The sequence below is a fragment of the Chrysochloris asiatica genome, unplaced genomic scaffold, assembly GCF_000296735.1.
Source record: "Chrysochloris asiatica unplaced genomic scaffold, ChrAsi1.0 scaffold00213, whole genome shotgun sequence".
In the NCBI taxonomy this organism is placed as follows: Eukaryota; Metazoa; Chordata; class Mammalia; order Afrosoricida; family Chrysochloridae; genus Chrysochloris; species Chrysochloris asiatica.
In genome coordinates, this window is record NW_006408731.1 from 5,213,238 (window position 1) to 5,241,000 (window position 27,763).

The 27,763-nt window shown below is 42.0% G+C and overlaps 1 protein-coding gene across 2 annotated transcripts in view; it reads left to right on the plus strand.

Annotated features, from left to right (window-relative positions):
- Positions 1-23,099, plus strand: part of FAM65B (family with sequence similarity 65, member B) — a 76,305-nt gene extending 53,206 nt beyond the window's left edge. For both annotated transcript variants that reach the window (XM_006872826.1, XM_006872827.1), the window contains 7 exons: positions 1,615-1,750; positions 2,614-2,775; positions 4,342-4,500; positions 9,120-9,322; positions 13,477-13,560; positions 17,428-17,518; positions 22,999-23,099. In XM_006872826.1, the coding sequence (XP_006872888.1) occupies positions 1,615-1,750; positions 2,614-2,775; positions 4,342-4,500; positions 9,120-9,322; positions 13,477-13,560; positions 17,428-17,518; positions 22,999-23,099 (936 nt within the window). The remainder of the gene's footprint in view (positions 1-1,614; positions 1,751-2,613; positions 2,776-4,341; positions 4,501-9,119; positions 9,323-13,476; positions 13,561-17,427; positions 17,519-22,998) is intronic.
- The last annotated feature ends 4,664 nt before the right edge of the window (positions 23,100-27,763 follow it).

Consider the following 27,763-nt stretch of genomic DNA (forward strand, 5'->3'; position numbering starts at 1 on the left):
GAAAGAAAAAAAATTGCAATGAAGAATTATATCTCCAACAAAACTGTCCATCAAATATGACAGCTAAATTAGGTCATTTTCAGACAAACAGAAATCAAAAAAATTTGCTAAAACCAGACCAATCTTATAAAAAATACTAAAGGGAGTTCTTTGGACGGAGAAACAACAACCTGAGACTACCATACCTGGCCATATCAAAATGTGCAAAGTAAAACAGACCTACAATAGAGAACCCGAGGTACAGTTGCAACAGAAACAACATAAAGTAAAAAGAGGGAATAGCATAGTTATAGAACTTCCAAATGAAGAACTGGAATTGATTTTAAGAAAAAAATTAAGTAAACAAATAAAAATAAAGTCTTGATGTCACAGGACTTCAGGTTTATTTTTATTGCAGACTGCTAATTGCAAGGTTGGTGCTGTAGGATAATCACTGGACTGCTAACCTCAAGGTTGGTGGTTCAGACTCACCAACCACTCCTTGGAAACCCTTTACTGAGTTGTTATGAGTCGGAATCAACTCAATGGCACTCAACAACAACAAATGTAACCCCCAAAAAATAGACCAAGCCCTACTCCCAGCCCAACCCAAGAGCTAGTCATAGTTCTAACCCTAATCCTCACTCCCCCAAAAAAGTCCTGTGGATCATAACAGAAGATTGTCTGATCTAGTGCTAGAAGATGAGCCCCACTGGTTGGTGGGCACTCAAAATACACAATGGCTGCAACACCGGAATTGAAGATGCCAAGGACTGTAAAGATGACCTAGAACTGGGCAGCATTTCATCCATCCTGTTGTATGTGGGGCCACAATGAGGTGGAGTTGATTCAATGACAACTACCAACAACAGCAGTATGGTAGTGCAGTGTCTATACATTGTGTCCATGCCTACCAGGGGACAGGGGCAGGTCTCCGAGAGACACAAACAGGAATTTAATCTTCAAGCAACAAGTGTGTTTTCCTCTCTCGGCTTCCTAGCATGCTTGTGACCACACACAAGTGAAACCACTTACTACTTAGGTGATTTTTGGACAGGTTACTTAACCTCTCTGTGCCTTCGTTTCCTTATCAATAAAGCAGACATACCAACAGGGCCAACTTCATTAGGTTGTTGTGAGAAATTGCATGAGGTAATACATGTTAAGGACTCAGACCAACTCCTGGTTTATAGCAAGCACTTGTTTGATTATAATTATGATTATTATACATGCGCTTAATTTCCAGCTTGAACACAGGGAAATAAAATCATGCTGTGCAAAATTACTGCCCTTGTAAAAGAAATCTTGTTTCTGTTTACACACTGAGCTATAGCTTAAATATTCCCTCCAGGTTTCAAAGAGGAAGATCAGATATACAGTACACAAAAGGAAAGGCAAATTTACAATAACCTTGCAGTTCTAACTACTGAGAAAGTTTAAAGTACAAAAACTTGTCTGATTTCATTAGATGTTGTAAATGGCATGGAATGAGGAACATTATCCAACTGGAGCAAAATCACTGTATGAGTTTAGTTAGCATCGCCACTTTCAGGAAGGATGAAGAGGGGTGGGGAAAGTGGTTCAGTTCCATTGACAACAACTTAATTCAAACCTTGGTTTTGTTTGTTTTATTAGCAAATTGTATTTTCAAGCAAAACCCCATTTGTTGCAAGAAATCTCCTAGAGAAGCTTTCTAGGCAGATCCAAGTGATGGAGAAACTCGCAGCTGTCAGTGATGAGAACATAGGAAACATCGGTTCTGTTATTGAAGGTAAGCAGCTGCAAACTCTACCTCCATCCATGCAAATGATGGCACCACTAGCTCACTTCCCTGCCTGCATCTGTTCATTACTTTATCAGAACAGCAACGAAGAAGCATTCCTCGACCATAGAATAGGAAAACATTTCCACACTAGTGTGATGTCGTGTGATGCTCAGCCATTTGAGCTAATCTATGGAGCCAAAGCTGTGTTTATAGAAACTCCCAGAAGTTAGACATTAAGGACTGGAGAGGAATAGCTAACACCTCATAGGCAGACTTTCACAGACTACTGGCACACTTCCATTGGTGGGCAAATGATCAGAATTGGTCATGTCCATGGAGCTGGCTAAGACAACTGTGATAGTTACTGGCCGTTTCCAGTTTCCAAACCCTACTAGGAAAAGTTCGAAATACGTGAATTTGAAGTCCCGTAGGAGAACCCTGGGACTGCTGATACCACTGGAGGTTAAGCACTAGACTACTAACCACAGATCAGCTGTTCAAACCCACCAGCCATTCCACAGGATAAGGATGAGACTTTCTGTTCCCGTAAAGATTTGGGGACATGGAAGCTCCATATTGGGGACCCTCCCTGATCTCATGCTATACAAGGGAACTTCAAAAAGTTCATAGGAAAATTCTATAATCTTTTCATTCCATTTTCCCACTCACTTTTTGAAGCCCCCTCGTATAGTTTTATTACATCAAGGAGGAAACAACTTAAGAGTGTGTGAGAGATCTTCAAAAATTTCGTGGAAAAGTAGAATGAAAAAATAATGGCATTTTCCCATGAACTTTACAAAGCCCCCTTGTAATCCTGAGGAAAAAACACTGAACACGTGTCATAGGCTGGAGCGGCTCTTCTCTTTCAGCCATTCCGGAATTCCACAAGAAGCTGTCGTTGCTCTCCTTCTGGACCAAGTGCTGCAGCCCAGTCGGCGTGTACCACAGCTCAGCCGACAGAGTGATTAGGCAGCTGGAGGCCAGCTTTGCCAGAATTGTCAGCAAAGAGTGCCCAGGACTCGCAGACTCAGGTAAGGCGAGTGGCAGGGACAGCATTTCTGACCCTAGGTGTGACAGTGAGCATTGCTGGGGCTCCCTGCCACTTCCTCTACAGTAAAACCCTACTCTCCAGGGTAAACATCATCAAGGACAGCAAGTTAGAACTGAGAAAGCAAAGGTGTTGGACAGGCTTTAATTCAGAATAACAGCAATGATTATGAAAGTAGTACATTTCTGGGGTAGTACTGAGAATGGATATACTTTTCATTAAAATGTCTCCAGTTTGGAGTGTTTAAATGGTACAACCACCTCACAAAATTATTTGGTAGAGTGCTGGTGTGGCGCTGTGGGTTAATGTGCCAGACTGCAAAGCTATTTGAACTGCAAGGTTGGTGGTTCAGCTGCTCCTTGGAAACCGTATACAGGGTCACTATGAGTCAGAATCAAATCGATGGCACTTAACAAGAACAACATACAGCAATTTAAGTGATTAGCAGTCATCTGGATGAATGATTTCACAGTTATTTTGTGGAATAAATGTAGCCAGAAACAAAAGTAAACACTGCATAATTTTAATTTAGATGAAATTCAACAACAAACCAAACAAACTGATGCTGCTGGAAGTCAGGCCAATGGTTCCTTCTGGTAGCTATGATGGTTACAGCTACACTGGTTACATCTGGTCACTGCTAGGTAATGGTTACCCATTGTAGCTACAGACTAGGACAGAACACAGAACACCTTATGAGGTGCTGACCACGTTGTCTGTCAGCACCTCGTAAGGTTTTCTGAGTCCCATCCTAGTCTGTAGCTGCAAGTTCATATATGCTGTTGTTATTTAGTGCTGTCAAGTCGGTTCTGATTCATAGCAACCCTATATAGCGTTTCTGAGGAGTGGCCGGTGGGTTTGAACCACCAACCTTGAGGTCAGAAGTCCAGTGATTATCCTACAGTGCCACACCAGTATTCCATACGTATACATATTATGTTGTTGTTAAGTGCTGTAGTGTTGGTTCCGACTCATAGCAACCCTGATAGGGTTTCCGAGGAGTGGCTGGTGAGTTTGAACAGCTGACCTTGTGGTTCAAACAGACCTTGCAGTCGAGTGCTTATCCTACAGCCAGCGCACCAGGAGTGCTGTAGAATATGCACAGATACATATACATGGGAACACGGTGACTCCATATGGTAAGCATTGGAACATGAACCACAAGGTCTGAGGTTTGAGCCCACCAGCTGTATAGTTGTTGTTAAGTGCCGTCCAGTCTGCTACAACCCATAGTGACGCTGTATAGGGTTTCTGAGGCTACACATCTTCGCAGGTGCAGAAAACCTCATCTTTCTCCTGTAGAGCGACTGGCAAACTCGAACCTCAGACCTTGTGGTTCATAGTCCAGTGCTTATCTTCTAGAACCACCATGCTCCTAATATATCTATGTAAATTAATTATCCACCTGTGAAGTAAAAATCAGTTCACTTAATTCATTTTCCTCTACATGCCTTATACTACAATAAAAAGACAAATAAATTATGAATTATAATACGCATGGATGGATGGTTATGTTTCTTCAAAGCTGCTTCGTGTCTTCCTCTTGCAGTGTTTCGGACCCTGGTGTCCCAAATCCTGGACCGGGCTGACCCTCTCCCCGCCTCCAGCCTCTCCCTAGAAGTCATCACTGTTTTCCAGTATCACAGCTACTTTGCCAGCCATGGTGTGAGCGACCTAGAGACTTACTTGATCGAGCTGGCCAAGCAAGGTAGGGCATGTTCTTTTATCACACCGTGCTGGTTGGTGGTAGCTCAATTTTTAGCTATTTCTGATCTTTTTAATCATAGTTTTTAGTGAGGGTAGCCTCTACCACCCCACCCCTCTTTCACCTCCCCGCAACAATTGAACTGAGGTTTGTATTTTAAATGACTTCTGGACTTTTGCCATCAGTGAGCCTCTTGTTAACGAATCAGGATTTACTAAGAACCCCAGTCACTCAGCAGAGGTATACTATTAACAGAACGCTAGGCAATGATTTAGGACGTCACTGTCATTTCTTTTTTCCTTCATTAATGGATTTGCTATTTGTAGGTTCAAACCTACAGACAATACTAATTTCGATTTTCTTTTTTATGAGGCTTTCATAATAATAGGTAGAAATGGGCTCCACGAGGCAAGTGGGGTGACACAGTGGGAAGGGAAAGGAAGAAGACGTGGAAAGCCAGCTCTAGGGAGAAAGGACACCATGTGGGGGTATGACAATGCAGGTCAACACTGACTGTGAAGAGGGCGCTTTCAATGTTACAAACAAAATAAGTATCTATAATGCATGAAAAGGAGCTCTGCTAGTGCAGGGGTTACAAGTTGGGCTGCTATCCTCAAGGTCAGCAGTTCGAAACAACCAGATGTTCCACAGAAGAAAGATAAGGCTTTCTGCTCCTGTAAAGATTAACAGCCTCCAAAACCCTATGCAGGGTCACTATGAGTCGGAACCAACCCCACAGCACACCATAATGCCTGAAAGAGTCCCTGGATGGTACAAATGGCTAATGCAGTCATCTGCTAACAGAAGGGTCAGAGGTTCAAGTCCACATAGAGGTGATTTGAAAGAAAAACTTGGTGATCTGCTTCCCAAAAAATTAACTGTCGAAAACTCTATGGAACACAATTCTAACCGATACACACAGTTCTACTCTGTCATGAGTCACAGTCAACTGGATGGCAACTGGTTGATTGAATGAGGGAGACCTTCTTGGGATTGGAGCGAGGGGCTGTTTTCTGGTTCCCAGCAGGATAAAAAGGATGAGGAAGAATGAGGTGTGTTCCTTGGGAGTAGGCAGAGGTTGGCGCTGAACCAGCAGCAGCAACGTGTCTGGCACAGACTCAGGCTGAATGAACCCTTCTCTTGCCAGAATGTTAAACCCTGTGACAACATGCTCACCACATTGGTTGGCATCACAGTGAGAGGAAGAAAGTCATCCTTGTCTTGGCACATCTCCAGCAGGGAAGATAGAAGCCAGCCCATGGCCTTTGCGTCAATTCTGATTCATAGAGACCTTGTAGAGCAGAGTGGAACTCCCCGCTAGCATTTCAAAGGCTGTAGATCTTTATGGAAACAGACTGCCACACCGTTCTCCTGCAGAGACACTAGTGGGTTCGAACCTCTGACTTTTCAGTTAGCAGCCCAATGCTTAATGCACTGTCACACCAAGGTGCCTATATATCCCCTTTGTTGTTGTTTTTGTTGTTAGGTGCCGTCGAGTTTGCTTCAACTCATAGTGGCCCCGTGTAGGGTTTCCAAGGAGTGGCTGGTGGGTTTCAACTGCCGACCCTGTGGTTCGCAGTCCAATGCTGATCCTACAGCACCATACCAGGAGTCCATATATATCCCCTTAGAAATTACAAATTGGTAGAGAGGATTAGGAATAGAAAGTCTAGAAAGGAAGACTCCATTTTAAAACCACAAGGTCTTATTTCTTGTGATTTCGTCATTTCTTCATATTAAATTTGTCACAGTCTGAGTCATTTTTCTGAGAAAATTGCTATTGGAGAACACCTACCTCTAAGCCTCTTATTACATGGTTCAGGAGAGGCCCACTCAGTTCCCAGTAAAATGGGAATGACAATGAAAATCCCTAATCTTGTAAGTGCTTATTTTTTTCTTTCATTATGAAGGGAAAAGACCTTTCTTGTAGAAAGTTTCAAAAACATAGAGAAGCATAAAGAAAATAAATTCAAATCACTCCTTCCTCCACTGTTCCAATCACTCCTTCCTCCACTGTTCCAATCACTCCTTCCTCCACTGTTCCAATCACTCCTTCCTCCACTGTTCCAATCACTCATTTCTCCACTGTTGAAATCACTCACTTCTCCATGGTTCAAATCACTCACTCCTCTACTGTTAAAATCACTCATTCCTTCCTCCACTGTTCAAATCACTCATTCTGCCACTGTTCAAATTGAGTATGTGTTTCAGATGACTGGGTATGACTTTCATTTCCAAAACTGATATGGTTGCATCCTGACTTTTTATTTGGCATTATGTTCCACATATTAGATTTTTATTTATTATTATTATGTATTAGTTTTATAGTGTTTCTCTATTAGGATACTCATAGGCAGACCGTATTGTTGAACAGATGTGGTTTTGTGTGTTATTTTTTTCAGCTGTGCCTTAGCTTCCTAATGTTGCTATGACAAAAAACGTTGCTGTTGTTGTTGTGTGCCGTGGAGTCGGTTCTGACTCATAGTGACCCTGTACAGTGTTTCCAAGGCTGTAAATCTTTAGAGCAGAAAGCCTCATCTTTATCCTGCAGAACTGCTGGTAGTTTCGAACTGCTGACCATGAGATTAGCAGCCAGATTTGTAACCACTACGCTACCAGAGCTCCTTATGACAAAAACATACTATGGCTTTAAAGAACAGAAATGTATTGTCTCATGGTTTTGGAGGCTAGAAGTCCAAATCAGGACATCAGCTCTAGGGGAGGGTTCCTCCTTGTGAGTAGCCCTTGACTTTCTTCAGCTTGTAGCTCGTCACACCTGCCCTATCGCGCCCTCCGCCCCCCACCCCGTGTATATATGCATTTATTCTGCTCTTTTTAATAAGATACCACTCAAAAGAGTTTAGGTTTAAAAACGACCCTACTCAGTGGTGGCAGTTATGTGCTATGGAGTCAGTTCAGACCCATAGCGACCCTGTGCAGGGTTTCTGAGGCTGTAAATCTTTATGGGAGCAGAAAGCCTCATCTTTCTCTCGCGGAACAGCTGGCAGTTCCAAACTGCTGACCTTGTGGTTCACAGCCTGATTCGTATCCACTACACTGTATGACCTCATTAATATAACACACGAAAACCCCTATTTTTGACCCGAGTTTTATTTACAGGTCCAGTGGTTAGGATTGCAACATAATATTTTGGAGGCTACAAGGCAAACCAGAACAAGCTGTTAAGAGAAAGCTATAATCAAGTCAACTTTGCCTCATGACCTTACATAATACTATCTCAAGATGGTTTTTACCAGGATGGTTACTTAGGAAACAGTGAAGGTGCCAGAACATCCATAATAGAAGAAGTAGGAAATTGAAGCAGACAATCGGTAATGCATAGCCTGGTCCATGTGGGCACAGTGCTGCTCTGTCGATAGAACATGCACTTTAACTTCTATCTGGGCAAGCCACGCTCTCATCCTGGTGTTTTTGTGACCAATGGAATGCCCGTACTGAGTATCTAGTTATGGATTAGTGTTTTCCTTAGTTATGGAGTGTGGTCAGTTTGTCTCATTGAGAACCAAACAACAACATCAACAAAAGCCCAAGTCTGTTGCTAGTAAGTTGCTTCTGACTCACCTTACATAGGGTTTCTGAAGACTATGAATCTTTACATGAGCAGACTGTCTCATCTTTCTCTCATAGAGGGGCTGTGGATTTGAACACCTACCTGGCAGTTAGCAGCCCAATGCCTAACCCACATCACCACCAGGACTGCTTCAATGAGACTCAGGGCTTTATTATTTACCATTTGTGTCTATATTCCAGCCAGTTTTCTAGACTTCTCCATCAAGGCCCAGTTGCCTAAGTAGAGACAGAGCAGAATTGGGTTCATCCTGGATTAGAGTTTTGCCAGACAAGCATGACTAAAAGATGGAAAGCCAATAAAGTTTGGTATATTAGGAAAATAATTATATAAAAAAAAAGTTTACTTGTATTTTTACACTGTATACTTTTGTATTTTATCATTTAAAAGTCTGTAAGTTACTTTGGAAGCCATTATGAGTTAGAAGTCCATCGTTATTTTTTCACATTTGATTAACTACTTGTCTTATTGCAGTTATTTCAGTAATCTGTCCTTTTCTCACTAATTTGAAATGCTTAATTTATCATACCTACTTGCGTCTGTGCTCTGGTAGCGTAGTGGTTACGAATCGGGCTGCGAACCTGCAAGGTCAGCAGTTTGAAACTACCAGCTGCTCCACAGGGGAAAGATGAGGCTTTCTGCTTCCGTAAAGATTTACAGACTTGGAAACCCTGTGCAGGGTCGCTATGAGTCGGAACCGACTCATGGCACTTAACAACAACAACTTGAGTCTGTTGTTACGTGCCTACTTTCTGTTGTCATGTATATAGTTTCCTCCATGCTTATTTGTATTTTTAATGGCCATGATACAAACAGGTAACATACTCAGTTGCTAAACAAAAGATTGGCAGTTCAAGACCATCCAGAAGTGCCTCAGAAGAAAAGCCTGGAAATCTACTTCTAAAACATCTACCATGGAAAACCCTATGGAGTACAGTTCTGCTCTGGCACATGAGTCAGACTGGGCTCTGAAGCCACAGGTGGTGGATCTTTACTGTCAGAACATGAACTCTGTTTTTTTCTTCCTTTCTAGTTGCCATGGTTCAGACTCTGCCTTCACTAAGAGCTGACAAACTGCTGCAGACCATGACTGACCTTGCAGCTGGCAAATTCCCAGCCCAGCAGGAAGTGCTCAGGACACTGGCTCTGCTACTAACAGGAGACGACAATGAAGTTAGTGAGGCTGTGACACTTTCCTTGGCAGCAGCCTCCAAAGACAAGCACTTCAGGGAAAAGGTAGGACACAAAGTCATGGGCATCAGACTGAAGGTACATTTGATTTTCTACTAACTTGGCATTTGGGCCATTGGCTGCCATTGAGTTGGTCCCCGACTCATGGCAACCTCATATGTTACACAGTAGAATTGCTCCATAAGGTTTCCTTGGTTGCAGTCTTTACAGAAGAGTAAAAAAAATGTTCTATTTTTAAGTCAATTTTAAAGTCAAAAGCCACCACTCCTTGGCAGAGAAGAGGTTATCTACCAATCCCTCTGCTCTAATTGAATGTAGGGCCTACAGCACAGCCCCCTCTGCAGCCTGTACATTTGAGGTTCCAGCTTTGTGCTGTAGCTGTTAGTTGGCAGGGAGTGGATTCTGACTCATAGCGACCCGTCATGTGCACAGTAGAACTGCTCCAGAGGTTTTCAAGGCTGTGGACTTGCAGAAACAGATTGCAGGCCTGTCTTCTGAGATACCCTGGGTAAGTACGAACTCCAAGCCTTTAGACTAGTAGCTGAGCACTTAACCATGCGCGGTTATAGAGTTGCTATGAGTCCGAGTCAAGTCGGCAACAGTGGGTGGGTTTTTAATGAAACGCCAGACAGTGTGCTGTCACTTACCTATCTTATCTCTAGCCAGGTGGGTATTCATTTCTTCCGCTTAATGGATAAGGAAACAAAGACTCCAAGGAGTTAAACTTGGCTAAGGGCATACTTTGTTAAGTAGCACTCCCTGCCACCAAGGCAATTCCGACTCATAGCAACCCTCTGGGACAGAGTAGGACAACCCCATAGGTTTCTAAGGTTATCATCTTGATAGCAGGCGCTTTGGAGAGGGGCTGGCGGGAGGCCGGACACACATCAGTCACCTAGTTCCTTTTACAGGGAGGCTGGCCCTGGATGGCTGTCCTAGTGGGATTTGCCTCAACCCCTTTTACTGCTCAAGGAGTCCTAGTGGTGCAATGGTTAAGAGCTTGATTGGCAACCAAAAGTTCAGGCTTTGTGCCCACCAGCAGCTCCCTGGGAGAAAGATGTCACTATCTGCTTCAGTAAAGATGTACAGCCTAGGAAACGCTATGTTGTGTAGGGTTACTAGGAGTCAGAATGGACTCCGGTAGTGGGTCTGGTTTGGTTTTTCACTGCTCATTCCCACGGAAAAAGTGTTAGAGGACAAAAGGCAAGCCAGAGAGGGACATGCAAAGTCAAAGCCTGGACTCTACCTACTCAGACCAAGTATACCTAAGAGCTAGTTACTGCTACTGCTATAATTATAACCAATCCCGTATAGCTCTGCTTCCTTTAAGAATGGGATTGCTTACCAAGAGCATTAAAAACAAATGTCCATGCAAAAACACATACACCGATGTTCATATCAGAATTATTCATAACAGCCAAAAAGTGGAAACAAACTACATGTCCATTGACTGAAGAATAAATAAAATACAATATATTCATACAACAAAATACTTTTTGTGTTGTTGTTAAGCTATGGTTCCGACTCATAGCCCCCCTGTATAGGATTTCCCAGAGGTGGCTAGTGGGTTTGAACTGCCGACCTTGAGGTTTGAAATCCAGTGCTTATCCTACAGCACCATACCAAGCATCCCAATGATTTGGGACATAAAATGAAATCAAGTTCTGATAGCTACTGCAGTAGGAATTAACCTTGAAAACACCGTGCTAAGTGAAAGAGCAAGCAGATGCATGTAAATCAGGGGTGGGGAATCGTTTTTCTGTCCAAATTGATAACATCATTTGTGGGCCATAGAAAATTGCCAACTTAAAAATTCATCTGCTATGTTTGATCAAACATTTAATTAACTCATCCCTTTGAACTGCAAGGTCGGCAGTTCAAGCTCACCAGCTGCTCCTCGGAAACCCTATTCAGGGTCACTATGGGTCGGAATCGACTCAACAGCACTTAACAACAACAACAACAACAACAACAACAAAGTGATAGAGCTCTGGTAGCATAGTGGTTACGAATTAGGCTGCAAACAGCAAGGTCAGCAGTTCAAAACTACCAGCTGTTCCGCAGGAGAAAGATGAGGCTTTCTGCTCCTGTAAAGATTAACAGCCTCAGAAACCCTGTACAGGGTAGCTATGGGTCAGAACTGACTCCACGGTACAGAACCTCCACCACCAATGTGATGGCTGGAACTGCGATTGCCCTAGCAGAGCCAGACCAAATGATTTTTTGAGCCTCATATGGCCCGTAGGCTGGATGTTCCCCATCCCTACATATAAATATATACATATGTATATATAGTCCTGGTAAGGTGCTGTGGGATAATGCACTGGACCACAAGGTCCGTAGTTCAAGTTCACAAGCTACTACTTGGAAACCCTATGCAGGGTCACTATGAGTCAGAACTGACTCAAAGGCACTTAACAACAACATATATAAATATATATGGAGTCCTGTGTGGCACTGTAGAATAAGCACTGGACTGCAATGTCAGTAAGAGCCGCAAGGTCAGTGGTTCAAACTCACCAGCTGCTCCTCAGAAACCCCATACAGGGTCACTATGAATTAGAACTGACTCAATGACATTAACACACATATTAGGTTCTGTAAGAAACCTACAAGACGCTAAGTCTATATTATATATTGCAGCTCCATCTAACCAGTCTGTTGTTACCAATTAAACCTGAGGGGTTCTTTCAAAGCCAGAACTATAATTTGTATAATTAGATTCCCTGGTAGAATATAAGGGATCGATTTATTTAATAAGCCAAACCTGTTGTTGTCAAGTGGCTTCCAACTCATAGTTACCTATAGGATAGAAAACTGCCCCATAAGGTTTCTAAAGCTATAAATCCTTGAGGAAGCAGACCGCCTCATTTTTCTCCCAAGAAGCAGCAGTGGGTTTGATCCACTGACCTTTTGGTTACCAGTTGAGCATGTAAGCACTGCACCACCAGGCTTCCTATTAAATAAACAGATAGCTCTTTTAATCAACATGAATTATATATTTTTATATATTTACAAATAGTATATATAAACTACTTAACTACTTAATATACTATGAGCAGAATTTTTTTTAGTAATTACGAGGGTAAGTCAAGAATCATCCACACTCTGGCTACAGAATTTATTTTAATCAACTGTAAGAAAGGAAAAATACATCATTTTTCTACATAATCTCCTTACTTGTCTGTCAAGAAGTTTCGTATTTCCTTATTAAAAAATGTTTTAAGCTGAACTGCAAGCCAGGAATGCATTGCTGTCTTCAGCTTCTTTATCAGAGGTGAATCTTCTCCTCAAAAGGCTGCTTTCAGGGGATCAAAGAGGTGAAAGTCTGATGGAGCAAGATCAGGTCTGTAGGGAGGATGCTTTAACACCTCAAAAGGAAGTTTTTGCAGAGTGTCAACAGTGTGGGCAGAGGTGTGGGGACATGCATTGTCATGCAAGATCACAGTCCTCTGCATTTAATGCAAAGTTTAGGCTTCAGTTCTTCTTTAAGCATCTCACTACAATAAGCACTGTTGATTGTTGAACCATTTCCATGATAGTATTCCAATACTACCCCTTGAGAATCCCAACAACTGTAAGCATCGATTTTGTAGCCGATGGTTGACTTTTGAACTTTTTCTTGGTTGGCAATTGAGGCTGTTTCCATTCCATACTCTGTGGTTTACTCTCAAGCTCACAGTGATGAATCCATGTCTCATGGCCAATAACAATTTGTTTTAAAATAAACCTTTACCTTCCTTCAAGTATTTTGTTTACAGATGTCCAAAGGCTTGTTTCTATTCTTCCGTGAGTTGTTTCAGTTCCCACCTCACACAAACTTCCCAAAACCTATCTGTTGTGGATTATTTCATAGGCAGAGCCATGGTTGATTTGCAAATGACTTGCCACATGATCCACTGTCACTTGTGTATTTGACAGAATCATTTCACATGCACACTCAATGTTGTCATCAACTGTGGGCGTGGACAGGCATTTTAATATGACCAGAGTGTGGATAATTTTTGACTCACACTTGTAGATTTTTTTGAAGATAGTAGCAATTGCTTTCACCTAATAAATCAATAATGGATTTTTCTTAAACTGAAGGTAGTGCAAAATGTCTGGTTTGATACTGTAGATCTCAGGAAGTAAAAATGGTACATATTTTTTTAACCACATGTCAAAGTGTCTTCCTGAAGTCCTCCCTTCTCTTTCAGGCCTTGCTCTATTACTGTGAAGTACTCACCAAGGCCAACCTCCAGCTCCAGAAGGCAGCATGTCTGGCCCTGAAAATCCTTGAGGTAAAGTCCAGCCTCAGAGTTCCTTCTCTCATCCACTCCTCTGCTCTTCCCCCATCCACACCCCCAGAGTTGTCGTTGTCATGTGCTGTGGAGCTGGTTCTGACTCATAGCGACCCTGTACAGGGTTTCTGAGGCTATAAATCTTTATGGGAGCAGAAAACCTCATCTTTCTCCCGCAGAACAGTTGGTAGTTTCAAACTGCTGACCCCAGAGTTAAGCAAGGCTAAAACCCATTGCTATGGAATTGATTCTGACTCATAGCAACCCCTTGTGTGTTGGAGTAGACTTGTGCTTCATAGGATTTAAGGACTTATTTTTCCTAAGTAGTTTGCCAGGCATTTCTTCCAAGGTGCCTCTGGGTGAATTCCACCCTCCAACCTTTTGGTTAATAACAAAGTGTGTTAACTGTTTGCACCACAGACTCCATTAAGCAGACAGTCAATCTTACTTTTGTCAGAGGGAGATATTCACAATGAAAGAGCTACAATAGAAATGAAAAAAGAAAGGGCTGAGAGTTCCCAACACGAAGGAATTTACCATTCAGTAAGCAAGATTTATTGTTTGAACTGGCTTCATCACAAAAATTAGTACTGGGGTGGCACCGTAGGATAAGTACTGGACTGCTAATCCCAAGGTCAGCGGTTCAAACTCAACAGCCCGCTCCTCAGAAACAAGCTATCCTATGAGTCAGAATCAACTTAGTGGCAGTTAACAGCAACAACACAATCGGTCTTCAGGACACACCTTACAATTTACTAAAATCTTGGACAGGCACATGGAACAAGAGGCAGGGGCCTGCAGGCCTGATGGGACAAAAAGAAAGAGATTAGCATCTAAAGCAAAAGTTAATGATCTGTGAAGAAAAATGGCTCTGGGAAACTTTATCTTCCTTGTTATTTTGTTTAAAAAATAAAAAAAAATTACCTTTAGATGGCCAAAAGGCATGCCAACCAACAGTGGTTGTTACTGTTTATCGGTGATTGATGCCTATGAGACAGCAGTAACAAACCTCTGCACCTGCGTACATCAACAAAGACATGAGGGGACAATGATCGATATGTTTTTATGGCTTTATTAGCTGCACAGTTTAATGCAGAGGGTCCAGTTTTAAACTCTGGCGTATCCCAAATCCAAGAGCATCAGATTCTTCCCCTTTGCTCGTTTCTCCTACCCTTGAAAGCACAGAATAGGATTCTTTATGCCACTGGAGACCTCTTCCTAGACAACTACCTTCTGCCCCAGCTGCTGCCCTGAACATGGTGTCAGGAATGAAAAACAAAACAGACTCATTCCACCAGTCCAAACCAACTAACATTAGCTAACTTCTTGGGGAAATAGCTTTTAAAAAGAACCATAACAAGCCAGTATCCCACACATTTCTTTTCTATCATCAGTCTGCAAACAACCTTGAGAAATCAAAGACTTCTATTCAAGTGTTCCTCAAATTTTGGGTCTCCCATTTGGTGTGGCACTATAGGATAAGCACTAGAGTGCTAACCGCAAGGCTGATGTTCAAACCCACCAGCTGCTCCTTGGAAACCCTATATAGGGTTGCTATAAATCAGAACAGAACGGAGCGGTACTTGACAACAACATCTGTCTAAATGGGCTAAAATAACCTACAGTCTACCTAACCTTTCCCTGGTATGGGTACAAATGGCTAACAGCTCAGCTGCTAACCAAAAGGTTGGAAATTTGAGTCTCCTAAGAGGTGCCTTGAAAGAAAAGCCTGATGATCTCCTTCAAAACATCAGCCACTGAAAGCCCTTTGACACACAGTTGTGGGGTAGCCATGAGTTGGAATCCACTCTTAGGTAACGGGAAACAAGTATCACTTACTCTAGTTTGCCAAACTCTAGCACCCACCATCACTACTTCCTGAGCCTAGAAAGACAAACAGAATGTGTTACCCTCTCTCAATTCCTCAACAGTCTCAGCAAGAGCATTTTTTGTCTTACAAAAGGCAGGCCTTCATTCTTCTACATGCCCTAAATATTGGTATTTGTAAAGATTCCATCTTAGGCCCTTTCTCTCTCCAACTTTTCCCTGGCTAAGCATCTACCTCCAGGGTTTCCATGATCATCTGCATGATGATGACTTCCAATAGCTCCAGTCCAAGTCTTCCCTTCCCAACTAGATATGCAGCTTTTAGATCTCTTCACTATGAAGGCACCTCAAATTCTATGCACCCATATACTCACCTGGATGTAGTCTTGGAGTCCTAATGTGATGTTGTAGAATAAGTACTGGACTGTTAACCACAAGGTTGGCAATTCAAATCCAGCAGCTGTTTAAGGCATGAGTCAGAATGAACTCAATGACACTTAACAATAACAATATGTAATCTCTGTAGCTTAGTGATTCATACGACCACTCCCCCAGTATTCATACCTGAAACCTGGGGACCCTCAGTGAACTTCACCTTCATCCCTCACTCATCCTCCACATCCAATCAGTCTCCTCATCCTGTAGATCTTACTTCCTTAGCAGCTCAAAGCTCTTCTCTCTTGTCTTCCCTGATCTACCTGGACGTCTGCATCTGTAAGCCTGCCTAGCAGCATTCCTTTCTCTTTACAGTCTGAATTCCCTTCAGTCCATCGTCTCCACTGCAATTAGAATGCATGTACAAACCAATATCCTGCTTAAAACTCTTCCTTGGCATTCAGTGACCTTAGAATAAAGTCCAAGACCCTTAACATGCCTTGTAAGCCTTCCTAGACCTGGTCCCTGCCACCTCCAAACTCATCTCTGGCCCCCTCTCTAGGTGCTGGGCCCTATCAATAGCTGCTCCCCTTGGCTGGAATTTATTTATTCTCCATATCCTCAGCCACTGTTACACTCACTCACCTACTGTGTGCCCAAACTTGACTAATTCCTCTAAGATATCACTTCTTCCATGAAGACTTCCCTAAACAGACCAAATTGTGCTTCCAGACTATTCTACCATGGCACCCTGACTTAGCCTAGCATAACACTTGTATCACTCATTGTAATTGTTACTTCACTTGTTTAACCATCTGTCTTCCCATGAGAGAGTAAACTCTTGAGGGCAAGGACCATGTCTTCTTCAGTGCTGAATTCCTCATGCCTCGTGCAATTTTGGGTACAACGAGGGCTAAATAGATGTTTGTGGAACAGAAAAATGGGAGAATTCCCCTTGCTGACCTTTATTATCTTCCTCTACTTTAGTGTATAGACCTAATATTTTTGTTGTTATTAAGTGCCAACGAGTCAGTTCTGACTTATAGCAACCCTATATAGGATTTCCAAGGAGTGGTTTGTGGGTTTTGAACCGCTGACCTTGTTGTTAAAATCCATTGCTTATCCTGCAGCATCACACCAGGACTCCTAAGCCTAATATTGTTGTTATTAAGGGTCGTAAAGTCGATTCCGACTCACAGCGACCCTATACAGGGTTTCCGAGGAGCAGCTGGTGGATTTGAACCACCGATCTTTTGGTTCACAGTCCAGTGCTGATCCTACAGCAAAAATTCTTAAACTAGTGCCCTGTTGAAAGCAGTGTGATATAGTGGAAAGAGTCAGGAGAATGTATTGTATTTTGGGAAAGCAGGCTAACGTCCCTTCCTAGACCCACAGTCCTGTGTGATGTGAGGCATGTAGCTGGTCATCCGAGCACCTGTAAACAGAAAGCCCGGGCTCCATCTCAGGAAATTCCAATGCAGTGTATCTGGACCGGAGTCCAGGAATTGGCATTTTTCAAGTATTCCATAAGTGACCTTGACATTCAGTTAGGTTTGGAAACTACTAGGTACGATGGGTTTTAAAGTCCCAGCCAGCTCTGAAAGGTTAAGTCTCAACGTCAGACAGAGACGTCACAACACTCTTGATGTGATTCTCCCTCGACAGGCTACAGAAAGCATTAAAATGCTGGTAACACTATGTCAGTCTGATACAGAGGAAATCCGAAACATGGCCTCAGAAACCCTTTTGTCTCTCGGTGAGTTCTTTCAGACAATTGTTTCTTTCTGACAGCTCTATCAGGAAAAGTTTTGTGTACTGTGTTATTGTTGTTGTTGTTATGTGCCGTGGAATCGGTTCCGACTCATAGTGACCTTGCACAGGGTTTCCAAGGCTGTAAATCTTTACGGGAGCAGAACGCCTCATTGAGTGTATATATGTGTGTGTGTGTTTCTTTTTCTCATACTTATACACATTCTCACATACACACACACAGAGTATAAGGAACTGATACATGCGCATCTCAACCCAACTCCTTGTACTCATTTTCTGGATCTTGAGAGGGAAGGTTGCTTTCCAGAGCTGGGTTTGGTGGGCTCATTACTCATTGCATAAGTTGGAATGAAGAACATAAATGTTAAACCATAAGTCAGAAGCCTAGCCATCAAGAAAGGTTAGACTCTCAGGTTGGGTTGGTATACCTGGAGGACAGAGATGCAGTCCCCAGGGAATTCCACAAGCCCCAGGTACCCCAGCCTCATTCTCACTCTCAGGTTAACCTCTAGTTGCTCCCTTAGACTGCAGCTCTGACACTAAGGAAAAGAATTTCAATATTTGTGATGCCCTGGAATATCTAGAGAACCCTTCTGTTTCACTTCACTTTTTAAAGGTGCATGCCTTGAAAGTTTCATACTTCTGTTTGGTGGAGTTCAGAGGCTAGGGGTACCCTTTCTTCACTCTGCATTCAGAAGTATAAATAGTTGTTATAAATAACTTTCCTATCACAACAGACTCTTTAAAATGTTAAACAAAAAAACTATACTGCTAGAAGTCTTCAAACATAATCCAGTCAATAATACTACTTGGACAAGAGCCACCCTGGTTTGTCTATAGGAGCTTAAAAGTGTGAGAGCGAAATTTATGGCATTTGTAATTACTATGAAAATCACATTCATTGTTAGGCATTCTTTCTTACAGTTACCGCTTTAATAAGACTTCTTTTTACTATTGAATATATCATTCGTTGCACAGAAATCTTAGCCAGCGTATGTTTGTTTAAAGGATAAAACAGTTATTCCTTATGGCTGTTTTAGGCATAGAAATTATTTCATTCTCTAAAAATGTACCCAGGGTGTTATTAATTTGAACTCCTTTATCCCTTGTTGTTCCAAAATAAAATGAAAGTAAGTCAAACACCTGTAAGGCATTGCCAACAATGATTATATTTCCAGTGTAACCTAAGGAAGCGTACCTTTACTGAGTATACCTCAAGATTCACTTCAGCTGCAGAAACAGCAGCATCTCCCAAACTGGCCACCATACCTGTTTCACCTTAGGTCTTTACACTCCTGACTCATCTCTCAGCACCAGATTCGTGTTCTCAACTGTGGCTGCACACCGGAATCACCAGGGAGGTATTAAAACACCCCCAAAGTTGTTGCTAGCTGCAGTCAAGTTGACCCCTAACTCATGGACACTCCATGCATAATGGAACGAAACATTGCCCTGCATACACTGTCCCCACGATTGGTAATGGATCTAACTGTTGTGATCCATCAGCTGATCTTTGGAAGCAGATCGCCAGGCCAAGTCTAGGTCTGCAAGCCCCACTAAAACGTGATTAGCATCATCGGAACACACAGGCCTCCACTGACAGACGAGTAATGGCTGTACCGGAAGCGCATTGGCCAGGAGTCAAGCATGGGTTTCCCACAAGGAAATGAGAATTCTACCACTGAGCCACCATGGCCCCACCCCACCCCACCCCACCCCCAGATTCGGACTTAATTGGTCTCAGGTGTGCCTTGGCAGTAGGACTTTATAAACCTCCCAAATTATTCTGATAGGCACCAAAGTTTGAGAACCCCTGGCTCCATGTTATTAATTTCCTTTGACCCGAGTACATAATACTGGTTCATTTTTGTCCCCCACAGAGGACTGAAATTACTACAGTGAAAATAGTTTTTACAAGGAAAATCGATATAAGGTGCTCTGTGATGAAGGGATGAGGGCTTGGATTTGAGGGGCTTGGAAAAACAGCTACTTTCCAGCTATTGTTTAGTGTCATTGAGTTGGTTCTGACTCTTAGCAACCCTGTATAGCGTTTCCAAGGAGCAGCTAGTGGGTTTGAACCACCAACCTTGCAGTTAACAGTCCAGGGCTTACCCTGCATGCCACACCAGGATTCCATTTTTCAACTAGTATGGAATCATTTCATAGTTTAAGCTGTCCAATTGAACTCTTGTGATGATTGTGATGTTCCCTATCTTCACTGTCCAGTACAGCAGCCACTGACCCCACATGGCTAGTGGGCATTTCAGCAGGACTCCTCATGTGGTGCTAGAATCAGCACTGGACTGCAAACCACAAGGTCAGCAGTTCAAATGCCCCAGCTGCTCCTTGAATACCCTATACAGGGTCACTAGGAGTCAGAACCGACTTGACAGTACTTAACAATAGCGGCAACTGTGATTGGAGAAGAGAAGTTTTAACTCTAGTTTTGATTGTTGCTGTTGTTAAGTGCTGTAGAGTCAGTTCCGACTCAAAGTGATCCTGTGTAGGGTTTCCAAGGAGTGACTGGTGGGTTTGAACCACCTACCTTGTAGTTAGCAGTCCAGTGCTTATTCTACAAAGCCACACCAGAGTTCCGTAATTTTGATTAATTTCATTTAAATTTGTAAATAGCTACATGTGGCTGGTGACTTTGGTAAACGATAGAGTAGTCTGAACAATGACTGTGGCCATTCCAGTCCGGCTGGCTGAACAACCACATCTACCTGACTCCCCAAAGTTCAGGCTGTATGTCCTTCAACAACCTGCTTACTTCACAGGACTTTTTTACAAGGACTAGAGGAACCAGCACAGATCAAAGCCCACTGAAAACATGTGTGTGAATGCTCTTAGGGCCGAGCCCTGGTGTGTCACCATAGTGACAGTGAGCAACACTCACAGAGGGTTTGCTTTGTGCCAGGATCTTTTCTGGATCTGCATGGGTTAGCTCACTGATTCCCAGCAAGAACCCCATAGTCCTACTAAGAACCCCCAAAAAGAATCATGTTGTTGTTGTTAAGTGCCATCAAATCGGTTCCAATTCATAGCAGCCCTGTATAGGGTTTCCAAGGAGGGGCTGGTGGCTTTGAACCACCAAACTTGTGGTTAGCAGTTTGATTCTACAGGGCTGATTCTACAGCACCTTACCAGGACAGAGTTAGTTCCATATTAAAGAAGGGCATACTGAGGTATGCTGAGGTTATATAACATGTCCACTGATACCCAGAGCCAGTTGGGTTCTGAAATGAAGCCCTGACCTTCTAGGACACCTAGCTTCTGAGGGATGCTAGACAGTAACTTAATGCCTCTATATTGAAATCTGTCCAGGGGTGAACTAGAAACTGGCCAGGTTGTTGGTGGTGTTCTTAAGTGCCATGGAGTCAGTTCAGACTCACAGGGACCCTGTAGAGTTTTCAAGGAATGGCTGGTGGGGTTGAACTGCCGACCTTGTAGTTAACAGTCCAATGCTTATCCTACAGCGCCACACCAGCACTCCATACTAACGGCTTTTCAAATAGTGTTCATTAGCTGAGACAACCACAGGCGTGCATGTGAGGGAGCAGTCAGTGAGGGAGTCTGCGCTGACAGGCCTACCTCTGCTATTCCTTCCACCATCAATTGAAAAGGAGTTGTTTTTCATCTATTTTATACAACAGAGTTTTGTGTACAATTTCTTTCCACAAAGGTTCTCCAAACATCATAAAATGTTAAACACTATTGAACTAAGTGCGGAAAAGGTATTTGCCTCAGATAAGACAAGGCAAACAGAAACAATCAACTTACATCCCTAAAAATTAGGGGACTTTTGCTTATAGAAGAAATCACTGCAAGGTTCTTTTGTTATTGTTGTTAAGTGCTGTTGTGATAGTTTTGAATCATAGTGACCCTATAGAGGGTTTCCAAGGAGCAGCTGGTGTGTTTGAACCACCGAACTTGCAGTTCAAACTGACTTTGCAGTCCAGTGCTTATCCTAGCACCACACAAGTTTCTTTAAAGTAACAGGCAAACCTCTACTTTTGTATCTAATGTATTAACTGAAAAAGTTAAATATGAAAAAAAAAAAAAATCCAGACTTTTGGTTTATTGAAAGACTTCTGTTTTTAGAGACTAAAATAAATTCCAAAATCTCTTAACTGTATCCCTTTTCTAAAATCCATTCATGTCATTATAGTTCCAGCATTTCGTAATCTTTTTCACTTTTTGTTTTTCCTTCACACTTGAACATTGATTCAGTGGAGTTCTGATTGAGCACAACTAATTATTGTCATCTTTGTATCAATTATTTTAAATGGATGGAAGCTTGCTTCTTCTCCCTGGTATTAGCACTTTTACTTTTCTGGTTTCTACTCATGTTTTTAAAAACAGCAAAAAGGGAATGAAATCTTCCATCTTGGCTGTTCAAAGATGAGATAGTATTGACAAGCCTGACCTATTTGTTGGCACGGTCCCACCATGTACTTACATAACAGAGCCATTTTTCACCTGAAGTTTGAAAGCCTAAAGTTGACCTTTATCAAGTATCATTTATGTGTATCAACATCTAACGTATAAAAGTTATATCAAGGTCCACTGCACCGAAGTCAAGGATCAGCCATACTGAAATCCCTGGGCATGTGTGCATGGAGTCAGTTCTGACTCACAGTGACCTGTACAGGGTTTCTGAGGCTGTCTATCTTTACAGCAACAGAAAGCCTCATCTTTCTCCAAGGAGTTGTGGTAAATTCGAACTGCTGACCTTACGATTAACAGTCCAACTCATAACTCACTATGCAACCAGAGCTCCTTTCTGAAATCTCTTGTTGTTGTTGTTAAGTGCCTTCGAGTAGGTTCTGACCCATAGCGACCCTGTACTGGGTTTCCGAGGCTGTAAATCTTTACGGGAGCAGAACACCTCATCTTTCTCCCGCGGAGCAGCTGGTAGTTTCGAACTGCTGGCCTTAAGGTTCACAGCCCGATTCGTAACCACTATGCTACCAGTGCTCCTTCTGAAATCTCTAAAGCCCTTTAAATATAATCCCTGTGATTTCTCAGAAATAAATCTATTATGTGAAATTTCCACATGAAATGGTCATAGAACTTATACTCTGTTTTGTACCTTGGCATTTTCTTGGTATTTGGCATTAGCACAAAAGCTCTTAATCGTTCTAAATTGTTGTTGTTAGGTGCCATCGAGTCGGTACCAACTCATAGCAACCCTATGCACAACAGAAAGAATTATTCTAAATATGATCTAGAACCTAACCTAATTAACAATGCTGTTATGGTTATACACCATTGAGTCGGTTCCAACTAGCAAGTGGTTTTCTCTTACCTAAAATTAACATACCAAAATATGACGATCCATATCTGAACAACCCTATTAACTTATTGTTTATTACTATTGATTTGTTTATTGTAATGAAGTATTATTATCTGAGTGACAAAAGAAAAAATACAAATAGGTATTCATATTTAATGTTCTTTGTTCAGGAGAAGATGGACGGTTAGCTTATGAACAATTGGACAAATTTCCTCGAGACTGTGTTAAAGTTGGAGGTCGTCCTGGAAGCGAAGTTGCCACAGCCTTTTAATTACATTTGAACTCTGCCTAACAGCTAAGTGTCTTAATATCTGGCCCTTTTCCTCCGTATGGTGCTGTAATTTAGCTGGAAAGTACATAAAACTTGAAGAGTTCTGCTGAGGATGTCTGGAAATTTAACATGCTATGGAAAGAATTCAAAGGCCTATAACACAGCACCTATCTGCTTCTTCCTCTAGCTATTAGAATAGGGCTCCATATAATTCCATAGATTACATCATTGATTGCTTCAGACAATACATAGTAAAAGAGTCCGTCTAGCTAATGTGTATGGAATTTAAAAATAGCCATCTTTGTACTTTTTTGAAAGATCTTCTATTGTCATGTGATACTTTGATAAATATCATATGCCTTGCAGTTTTTCTGTCTTGTTCTCAGGGTTAGGTGAGCCCCTTGTTGTTGTTAAATGCTGTTGAGTCGGTTCTGACTCATAGCGACCCTGTATAGGGTTTCTGAGGCTTTAAATCTTTCCAGGAGTAGAAAGCCTCATCTTTCTCCCACAGAGCGGCTGGCAGGCTCGAAATGCGGACCTTGTGGTTTGCAATCCAGTGCTTATCGTATGGAGCCACTGCACTACCAGGTGATCCCCGTATCTCCTAATTTTACATTAAATACAAAGCACAAAGAAGAATTTCCCCAAATAAGTTGGCTTGCAGAACCTGATAAAATGGCCCATTTTAAGAGTTTACTTTTTAAATTTCATTTTGTAAGCTCTCTCTGTTCTCTGTGCTTAAAATTACAAAATCACACTTCCATTATGGTAAAAAGAACTACCTTATTATGATTATAAACCCATAGCCTTTTTTAAAACAACAACTCAAAAGCTTTAAGTTTTGTTTTTTTGTTTTTTAATGAGAGCCATTTTTTATGATACTCTTACCATCGGGGTATTTTGCTGCTAAGATCTATCAAAACCAAAAGTCATGGGCATGGACAGCTACGATGCCCCTTGATAGAAGTTGGAGGAATCCTACTGGGTGGGAATGGATTTCCATTCAAAGGTGGTCCTCACTTCTGTAAAAATGACCATGACGTCAAGAAGTAAGTCCTAAGGAATGATTACTGTCCCAGAGAAATCATTCACTGTTGAATAGAATTTCTTGGCCAAAAAGTTTAAACAACAGACCCTATGATTGCTTACGTATTAGGATAGTAAGTCTATCTCTTATTAAATAGCTTTTCTTCCTCTTCAGAGTATATGAGGTGGGGTATGCCAAGGTATCAAAATAGTATGTGTGAGTGAAATTTAAACTGTGGAATACCAACTGTTCTATGATGTGTATGTATAAAAAGTACCCTATAGACGTCACTTTAAATATTTACATTTTAGTAAGACTTCTCAAAAGAGCTTTCATGTCATTTCAAAGTGAAAATTGTTTGTCAGGCTTTCTGGCAAATCTGTGTTTCAACTGTGAAGTTCCAATATACATATTTGTAAATTTATAAATATTATATATATGCTGATATCAATTTTAAAGGTACATTGTACAGTCTGTAGTACTGTGAAATGCTTGAAATTGTTCTTTTTTATAGAGTCATATCACGGATGTTACAGGGCTATTTTGTTGGCTTGGTTGGGTTGTTCGTGCTTTTTAATATTTTGAATATTGCATGACTGATTAATTCCATGTCTTTTGTATTGACTTCTGCATTTTATTTTTGGTTGGGGTGGGAGGGGCGCTTTTAGCTCTGTAGTATTTGTATTCATCACTCTTTCAATCATGTATGTTAAAATAAAACTTATTTTTGAATTACAAGTTTGAGGTACAGAGTGTGCTCTTTTTTTCATACATCTTTCTTGGGTATTTACACAACACACTGTACTTCATTCTTGATTTGAGTTTATTTTTATCTTATTTTGAACTTTCTTTATCTGTAAAGGGGAGGGTTGTTGTTGTTGAGTGCCATGGAGTCAGTTCCAACTCACAGTGACCCTGTACAGTGTTTCCAAAGAGTGGCCAGTGGGTATGAACTTCTGACCTTGCAATTAGCAATCCAGTGCTTATCCTACAGTACCATATCAGGACTCCATAAAGGGGATTGTTGTTGTTAAGTGCCGTTGAGTCAGTTCCAACTCATAGCGACCCTTTGTAGGGTTTCTGAAGAGCGGCTGGTGAGTTTGAACCACCAACCTTGTGGCTCAAACCGACTTTGCAGTCCAGTGCTTATCCTACAGTGCCACACCAGGACTCCAAAGGAACTGTGGTAGCACTGTGGTTGCAAGTCAGGCTGCTAATCTCATGGTCAGCAGTTCGAAACTACCAGCAGTTCTATGGGAGACAGATGAGGCTTTCTGCTCCCATAAAGATTTACTGCCTTAGAAACCCTATACTGGGTCGCTATGAGTCAGGACCGAATCCACAGCACATAACCACCACCATCACCACCACCCCCTTAATAGATAATAATTTCCTCCCTATATATGTAATTGTAATATTCAGTTTTCTTTCAAAGCTAATTGGGGGGAAGGAGCTGTATTTGGAAGTTGTGATACCCATGAGCAGACTGTAATTGAGGCAAAAAGAGCTCTGATCCATACTTACGTGTGTTCCCAGCCAAAATCTACCAGCATCATCACACAAGAGTCCCCAACATTCAACACTCTGAAAGTATTTACTGAGTGACTCATTAAATACCAGTGATTGCTTTTACTAAATCACTAGTAAAAATAATTTCTCCTATATGGTTTGTTGCTGTACTGTTTAATAGAACTGCCTTAGTTAACTTCATACAGTTGCAAAGCAAAATTGTAAACCTAAATTTAGTAGAAAGTCCAGAAATTCTTATTGCATCAGAAAAGTAAAATGTTCCAAAGGGAGAAAAAAAAATTATTGCTGATATTATCCTGAAGAGTGTAGCTCTTACTAAATAAATATTACCTTCTTTGATTTTCAGAAAGTTCTAAGTACACTTTTTGAAGCGAAAAGTAGTTACTTACTAAAAACCAGATCTCTAAGTTTTCATTTATTCAACAAGTATTTATTGTATACTTACTGTGAACAAGGCACATGACAGGAACTGGACAGAGGTGGTAAGTGTACATGTGACTGGAGGAAGGCAGGGGTGTGTAAGCGACAAGAAGGCAGAGAAGTGGAATAATGGTTGTACAAGGTCAGGAAGAATGGTTGCTGTTGTTAAGTGCCATTGAATTGGCTCTGACCCATAGCAACCCTGTATAGGGTTTCCAAGGAGTGGCTGGTGAGCTTGAACCACCTAGCTTGCAGCTGAAATCAACTTTGTAGTCCAGCGCACTAACCCACAGAGCCACACCAGAACTCCAGGAGCAATGTGGTAAGGACAGAGATTTCACATTGAAAGAGAGTGGTCAAGGCCTGACTGAGAAAATTACACTTGGGGACTGAGCAGGGGAACTAATGAGATGAGCCCGTGGCAATCTGTGGGAAACAGTCCAAGGCCCTGAGGAAGAACCATGTGTTCCAGATTTCCTCGTAACTGCATTTCTGGTAACATAGTGGTTATGAATTGGGCTGCTAACCTCAAGGTCAGCAGTTTGAAACTGCCAGCTATTCCATGGGAGAAAGATGAAGCTTTCTGCTCGCGTAAAGATTTACAGCCTCAGAAACCAAGGCCACATAAGGCAAGTGGGTACAGTACTGGACAACATGGGTCTATATTTTCCCATTTATTCCAGTAATGTCTTTGTTTCATTTAAAACTGTTCTTTGTGAATTGTGTGATAGCTTACATGGGAGAACATTAGCTTTACATTCATCCTATCTTATATCGTTTCATTGCCACGGTTACAATCCCCTCCATGCATCATCAACCAATGAAAGGGTACACTCCGCAAGCCTGCCCCCCAGTCGTCAGCACACAGCCCCTCTCCCTCTCTGGGTCTAGAATTCCCAGTCCCTCCATCTCTCCATGTTATCATCTCTGCCTCCATCTCTGGCATCACTGCTTCCCTGAGTAGGGTCCCGCACTTCGCTCTTCTCCCTTGATGGTCCCTGGGCCCTCCGCTCCTGGACTGCAAAATCAACCACTCCCCTCCTTTTGCTACAAAATGTCTACCTTTACATTTCCAACCCTCACAGTCAGTCCTAATAGCAATTATTCACTTCCAGTAATGTCTTTTATAGTATACCGCGGCCTGCCAGAAGAATGACTAAATCTATCTTGGAAGGAGTATAGTCACAGTGTCCTTAGAAGTGAGGATGGTTAAGACTTTGTCTCACATGCTTTAGAAGCATGTTATCAGGGGAACCCAGTCCCTGGAGAAGGGCAGCATGCTTGATAAAGTAGAAGGTCCGTCAGCAAAAAAGAGGAAGACCCTGAGTGAGATGTACTGACAAGAGTAGCGGCAACATAGAAATGGTTGTGAGGATCCCATAGGGCCAGGTAATGTTTCATTCTGCTGTATGCAGGGCAGCCATGAGTTGGAACAAACTCAACAGTACCTAAGAGCATCCTTTATAGTACATGCACTTACATGCATGTGTAAACCCATGAATACAAATGTGCATACAGGACCCAACCAATGATAACATGTTGAATTTAGTTTTCACGTCTCTTCAAGCTTCTTTCATCGTTGATCCTATTTTTAACTTCCAGGCATTGATCTATTAGAGTACTGGCAGTTTTTTGTGTAGAATGTCTAGAATTTAGAGTAGATTTTAGAAGTAGAATCAATGGGGTT